We start from the raw sequence: 7,326 nt of genomic DNA on the forward strand, positions 1-7,326 counted from the left end.
CAGCTCTAGAGGGACAAGACTTTAGGTGGCAATTAAGGATATTTCAACACAAACCAGCTTTAGCTGATGCTGAAGTGGCATAAAGCCACTCTTAGGAAAGAAATAAGCCCCCTCAATTATGTAGAAAACAGCCTGATCCCTCCCTTCCTCTTTCCACCACTGTCTTTTTTGGTTCTAATCTGGTTCCCACAAAAGGCTCTGGAAATCTGTCACTGGCTTCAGGAAGAGCAGGATTGAGTCCTACACCACCACACTCCTAGCTCTTGAAACAGAGATGCAGAAAACGCTGTGGTTATTTTTACTGCATTAGCAATACAGTCTCATTTACTTTTGTTTCACTTATGCAAAATCGTCCTGGATAAAAAGCCAAGTTGTGTCTTCTGCCATGCATCTTTTACACCAGGAAACCCCTTGGTTTATCCAAATTTATATTAATTCTCCCAGTACAGTCAAGTGGAGGGAATTCCGTAGAATCACAATCCCAAGTTTTTCATCCAGATCTGCATAAACAGATTTTGAAGAGACCTGAGAGAGCATATTCAATCACAAGAAAACAAACTCCTTTGTAACAAAAGGGATGTAATTAGCAGGTGTACTCTGTAAAGAAATAAACTTCCCTGTGCCAGCAGAGCTTACAGTCACATTGCTTCCTTGATCCAAATCATTAGAGTTCTTTTCCTTTTCCGAGTTAAGTTTAGAGACAACCTCCAGTTTCAAAGCCTATCATTTATCCTCCTGATTGTCTATATCTTCACCTGTTTTCCTGTAACTCCCCTCCTCTCAACTTGGTAAACATGAACTTAATTACATTTACTTTCCATAATTTATGCTGTTAACTTGTTACATTTTTTTAAGCCAGTGGAAACACATTACAGCAGTTTTGTCTGTTTATATACAATTTCAAATTGTTTCCTCAGGAAGAAAAAAGCCCCACTACAGTTGAAAGCATATTTTAAAATAGCGGTTTCCATGGAAATTTAATTTTAAAAGGTCACATTTTTACTAGTTTTAGGTTTTGTAAACTGGCCAAATTTGAGCAAGAACCCTTTAAACCTAAAGCTGAATGCTGAATAAAATTAACCAAAAGCCTCTTTATTCATTACCACTACATATGTATATAGAAAACACTTCCTGCACATTAAAAGTAAATAAGGCTACAGCAAGGCAGCATAAATTTGCTTTTGTGGAAGCATATACTTAAAAGGAAAACTAAGTACAGTATTTCCTGAAAAAATGAAGCCATTTTTATTTTTAAATGAATAAGAAGCTACAGCCATAAATACCAGATTTGTAATCACATTGCTTTTTAAACTATTCAACACAGAAGGAGCTGTAAATTGAATAGGTAAAATAGGGAGCACAGCAGACTGATTAGTTCCTAAGTTAAGGAGGCAGCATGAATATACTAAATATCTTAACAGGTCAGTGTGCCTAGTTTTGTCTGCCTCAAGGGGTCCTCAAGCTTATTCATAGTCTGGACCACATCTCAGTAGAGATCTTCACAGGGACATGTCAGCTTCCATTCAGAATCATGTGCATTGCTGTGGCAACTACAGCAATTGCTTCAGCGAAAAAAGATTGCAACAATTAAGAGTATGTTTGGTCTGTAATTTTCCAAGGAAACAAAGGGAGTTATGAGTCTGTTGAACTCCAGCTCCCTTAGATTCCTATGGAAATCTCAGTCCAAATATGTTTTAGCTGTCTCCACAGAAAAAAAAACAGCATTACATCTCCACAGATTACCCTAAAATCACTGCATCAGTCAATAAATGATGCATTATGGCTTATTGGTCCATTGTCAGGTATCATCCTTGTCCTCATATTATTGCCTGGAAATTACTTTACTGTCAGTTTCAAAGGACTTCTCTATAGTTACATTATAACCTATTTCTAGAATTGCCAGTACCTGTAGTATCAACGTGCCAGTTAACAGCAGTAATACTCCAGGGCAAATCTGGGAGGGGTGCACCTCCACCAGTCCCTGAGTCCTGCTCCACTCCAAGATTGCCTGGCACCAGCATTTCTAGTCATGCAGCACTCAGGGAGTCAGTCACCTGCCTTCATGACTCATCTTCTCCCTGATCCCTTCTAAACTCTCCATCCAGCCCCTAGCCTATTAGTAAAGCTCCTAGTTTTGTTTTAGCTGAAGAACAGTGTGTGGGGTTATGTGACGACACACCTCCCCCTCCACACACCCCTTTTCCAAATCCTAGATCTACCCATGACAGTACTTCTCTGGTGCTCTCTATCTGGTGACTTCAAAACACTTTAGAGCAGGGGCCTGCAATTATTTTGGGCACAGGGCTGCTTACTGAGTTTCAGCAAGCCATCGAGAGCCACATGACAGGCAGCCCAGGGCAGATTAATATTAATTTTCTAAATTTTTAGGGGCCCCACAAGCCAGATAGAATGGCCTGGTGGGCCACATCCAGCCCCCAGGCCATGTTTTGCCCGTCCCTGCCTTACAGCCCTTTGCAAATTAGCGGCATCATCAACTTCAAAAGCACCATCTGAGAAGGCTCTTACTGGCCTTACAAGTAAATAGTCTTATGGTGACTAGGCAAAAAAAAAGATCAGAAGAAAAAAGTATTACTCTCCCCCGCTTGGATATTTTGGACACTGGCCATCCCGGATGGGATCAGCATCGCTCTTATTGCTGATGGTCTGTTGCACTGGGGGCCTAGGACTGTGCAAAGTGGGGTGCAGAGGGGGAGGTGCACCACCACAGATCACACCATGCACATTTCCTCCAGCTACCTGGAAAGTAGAAGCTTTACTAAGATGCCCGGCGCCAAGGGCTCTACTGGAATGAGTTAAAAACAGTCTGCAGGGCTGCGGGCTGGGAGCTTCGCTGGCAGGAGCCGCTAGGACAGCAGCACTGCGGAGCAAAGGCCGGTTGAGGGGTGCAACATCGAGGCCAGGACAAAGAAGGCCCCTAAGACCCACGGGATGGAGCGAGTGGGAGTCACTTCAGGGAGATGGTCATGATGGTCAGGTGGCTCCCTCAGAGCTGCCCGGCTAGAAATGCAGGTGGCTTCAACCTCTGTGGGGAGCGGGGGGCGCCAGCGCACCAGAGCACCGCGGGGCGCTACCACCCTCCCCGCGCAGGGAGGGCAAGAGAAGCGGCGCCGCATCCCTTCGCCGGGCAGCTGCGGCGCTGCCACAGGGAGGGGCCCACGGGCCGCCCGGATCCCGGCCAGCTCCCCGCCCGCAGGCGGCCGAGGGAGGTGTCGGCCGAGCGCCGCCCGCGCCTCCCCTTTAAGGGCGGTTGCGGTGATGTCACTGCAGCTCGGTTCAGCCCCGCGAGCCGCCGCGCCGGAGCCAGACACGGGCCGAGCCGAGCCGCCGCGACCCCGAGCCCGAGCGGCCGCCATGCCTTCGGACCGGCCCTTCAAGCAGCGCCGGAGCTTCGGTGCGTGCGCGGGGGGCGCCGCCTTGGGGGGGGCCCGGCGTGATGTCATCCCTGCCCCCCGCCCCTCCAGGCCAGACAGGGGGATCGGCCGGGGGCGGCAGGCGGGAGCGGCTCCTACCGCGGCTGTTCGTACCAGCCCCTGCGGCCGGAGGGGGCCGCGCCCTGGGCGCCGGGGACGGGCTTGCGCCCCTCGGAGCGACTGCCCTGGCTCCGCCGGGGGCCGTCCCGCAGCGCGGCAGTGGGTGGCGCAAGGACCGCGGCGGGAGGGGGGCCGGGGCTGCGGCGCGCTGGGCCTCGGCTCGGGCCGTGTCCCTCCAGGTGTCTCAGACGTGGCTGGTCCGCAGGGCCTGAGCGCGGCGCCTCGTCCAGGCAGAGCCGCGTCCCTCGTCCGTGAACCTTCCACTTCTGAAAAATTTCCCGTGCGGCCCCGCATGGGCGCGGCTGAACAGCGGGCGCAAGTCGTGTGGTGAGACCAGGTCCCTGGCTGCCACCGCTCGCCCTGCTGTGCCTCCTTTCCTGTTGGAAAAAGGGAGCTGCAACTCCTGCCCTAAGGAGGCAAACAAAATCTGCCTCTTCTTTCTAACAGCCCTGCTGATGCGCTGCTTGTTTAAAATATTCCGGAGGCCCAGAACTGCCTGGCTCAGGGCATTTTGTAATGATACATGCAGAACAAAACAAAAAGGCTGCAACCAGCCTCTGAAGGCAGGATTGGGTCAAGGCAGAAGGAAGAGTAGCAGGCTGAGTATGGCAAACATGTCATGTTTGAGAGCAGTGCCACTAATGAACTCCAGCCAGAGCTGCTGAAATTCTGCTTTCTTTCCATCTAGCTCTTCAGCCTTTTTCAGCTGGTGGTTGTCATTTTGCAGTCTGCAGAAGTTGTATTACCCTCCCCCCCCATGCAGTATCTGATGTACTTGTTTTTACAACACAGTCATGCTTGGCAGTCTCTACAGGATCTAGGCCCTTTCTGTGCTTGGCTCTCTGCATGTGAGCAGGCATGACTTTAGTATCCAAGATGTTATTAGTTTTGTTCAAAATTAAACTGCTGATCTGTTCCTCGGAACACAAGTCTCTCGGAGCTATGAATTTTTGTAATGGCTTCTATGGCTTCTTATCTGGAAGCCTTAGGGCCTTGGATACATGCCTGCTGGTGGGTGAGGGAGCAGCGAATCAAGGGTGAATATAAACAAACCAGGATAGCATGTGTGCTCAGCTGTCTTGTACATGGTTGGTCACTGCTGTATTTTATGCTCTTTCTCAACCACATATCAAAAGCTGATAAACTTCCTCAGAAAAAAAATGTTGGTTCCTTTAGCAAATGCCTGCTGTTAACATGTCAGAGGCAGCTGCTGCTTCTACAGAAATCATGGGACAGGCCCTCTCCGTTCAGTCAGCTCAGCCTTTCTGCAGGCCAAACCAAAAGGCTCCTGGTGTCTGAAAGAACACAGGATTAAAGTAGCTTAGGAGGGGCAAGGGGTAGGGTGGGGAGGGAGTCAGACCAGGCAGCTGCTGGTGCTGCTTGTTGTTGAGCTCTTTTCCACTTGCCCTTTTGCTCTCTCAGCTGACTGGCTGGCTGCGCCCTTTGCTGGAGGAGGGTTAGTGTCCCACACAACTGCATTGGTTCAGGCCTGAAATTGCTCTGTTGAAGAAAGTAAATACAGCATGTTTTCCTCTGCAACAACAGGGGCAGGAAGTGTTTGTTTACAGTGCAATGGGGAGGGCATTATGGAAAATACTTCCAGCCATGCGGGACTCCCAGTTTGTGTCCCTTTGAATGTCTCAAGGCTCTACAGAATTGGAACAGGAGCAGCAAGAGTCTGGAATACAGTTGTTTACTATGTGAGCAGAGGTTTCTGGTGTTTGGCACATAACTTGCTCTGTGCTTCCCCCTTGCTTGTTGATGCTGTTTGTGTCTTGGATTTATGTAGTCTTGTAGAATACTCCACCACCCTCTCTGTGTCCAGCAATATACTTCTTCTCTACTCTGTGTTCTTAGGAAGATTTTGCCCAGGTCCGGAACACTTCTCTGGCAGTTCATCCCTGTCCTATTTGAAGATACCTTCTAGGGCAGATCAGATCTTTGTTAGTCAGGTCTGTTTCCAGCCAATGGGTTTCTTTTAACAAGACACTGACTGAGCCATAGTTAAAACCAGGCTATTTTTTCCAGCTTTGTAAATCCTTCTTGGAAGCCTGAAAACATAATTTAATTTGTCTGTTTTCCTTTTGGCCTGACTTGACTTGAGTTATGACTTGAACAGAGCTGTACCTGCCAGTTACAGTGCTGACTTTGTCCCTTTTTATGGGCTTGATCCTGTATGCCCCGAGTTATTTGTGCACTTACAGCATTTGCAGGGTCAGGCCTGGAGAGCTATATCGTACATGGTGCTAATGAAAGGTGCCTGACAGCTCTGACATCTACAGCAGAGGTGCAATGTGGCAGCAGGAGCATGAGTTCCTCTTGTGGAGCTCCACTGACATGCTTCAATCCTGATCTGAAGGTGGACATTGCTTTATTTTGGGCCAAAGAGATTAAATATGCTCTTGGCCGTTATTCAGGCCTTGACACCTCTGCCAAAGCAGCCAGAGGGGCTGCCAGCAGTAGTGGTCTTTGTGAAGTGGTTGCTTGGAGGAAGTTCTGAAATTAGCTCATTAAATTCAGACATTGAGCCAAGCAACTTGTGTTTTATTTCAGGGTGGTTGTGTTATGGTCAGTTGTATCCTTTTGGGATAAGGTCACAAGCTGTGAGAGGACATTGTGGGAGCCCAGCTGTACAAACCTGTTAACAATGACATGTTATTTCCTGGTGATGCCATTAAAGTTCCCCTCTGAACTGTGAAAGGAATGAACCCTTCAGGGTGGTTACTAATAGCACCTGGGACCACCAAGAAGCTGACTGTGCATTCACACTGGCTGAACTGTAGTGGACAGGCTGCCAGTGACTTCAGAACAGCTTGGTTAAAGGTGCACCAAGTCTAACAGCTCATCAAGCTAGCAGGGGTAAGGCCTGCTAGCTGCAATTGCCAATGATACAGAAGGGAGTGGTGGCCAGCATCACAGCCAGCTGCATCTGGAGCAGGAGTCAATTTGCACCTCTGGAGCAAGGGCTGTGGGCAGCCTTACCTGCTCTACCCTCACCCTGTGGCAGAAAAATTCAAGTCTTGCTGTAGTATAATGTTTGAAGTCGGCTTCTCTAGTCACATGTGCTGAGCAGCTCACTAGCTTGCAACAAAACAAAACAAAAGTGGCCTGATGTCCTTGTCACCTCTTAAGTTAAAGTGACACTCTCTATTGAAGAGTATCAACTTTCAATAACAAAAAGTTTCTCCTATGGGAAACCCACAAGGTGGTATCCATATACGAACAGATCAACCTTCCTTAGGCACTTCGCAGGCTGTCATGTGTTTCCATGCCACACCCATTTCTCTGAATCCCCCTTCTTATATTTGATAAAAAAAGTGACTGGATTCAGAAAGCACTTGCAGCCAAGACCGTCCTATGAGAGGATAATGAAGAGAAGATGCTGCTTGGTGAGTCTTCTGTTGTGGGCCTTGTATTTACCATGAGGAAACCTGTCTTGCAAGTAGCTCTTAGCCCACCCCAAAACACCTGAAAATCCATTCTCTTCATGTTTAGTGTTCAAGCCTACTCCAGAACAGTAGCATAGGAGACATCACTCATCAAATGTGAGTTGTCTCCTTGGAATGGACTTCTATGTTGCTTTCAGTTTAGACAGTGCATTGCATAACTCAGTACAGAATATTAAAACCAAGCTTGTTTACATAGATCTGATTTATATTAGTGACCGTGGGGGGCTTTAACATGCTTTTACAGTGTATAGTACAAGGTTGATATTAGCAAACTATGTTTCATAGTTTCTAGGGTCGGAAGGGACCTGAGCAGATCATCTAGTCCG

General features: G+C 48.2%; 1 protein-coding gene across 1 annotated transcript in view; it reads left to right on the forward strand.

Annotated features, from left to right (window-relative positions):
- Positions 1–3,261: 3,261 nt before the first annotated feature.
- The window catches only part of MAP1LC3A (microtubule associated protein 1 light chain 3 alpha), a 36,812-nt gene continuing 32,747 nt past the window's right edge, over positions 3,262–7,326 (forward strand). Inside the window, exon 1 of the mRNA XM_019539733.1 lies at positions 3,262–3,412. Within this exon, the coding sequence (XP_019395278.1) occupies positions 3,277–3,412 (136 nt within the window). The 5' untranslated portion in view covers positions 3,262–3,276. The remainder of the gene's footprint in view (positions 3,413–7,326) is intronic.

The sequence above is a fragment of the Crocodylus porosus genome, unplaced genomic scaffold (genome assembly GCF_001723895.1).
Source record: "Crocodylus porosus isolate Cpor-Errol unplaced genomic scaffold, CroPor_comp1, whole genome shotgun sequence".
In the NCBI taxonomy this organism is placed as follows: Eukaryota; Metazoa; Chordata; order Crocodylia; family Crocodylidae; genus Crocodylus; species Crocodylus porosus.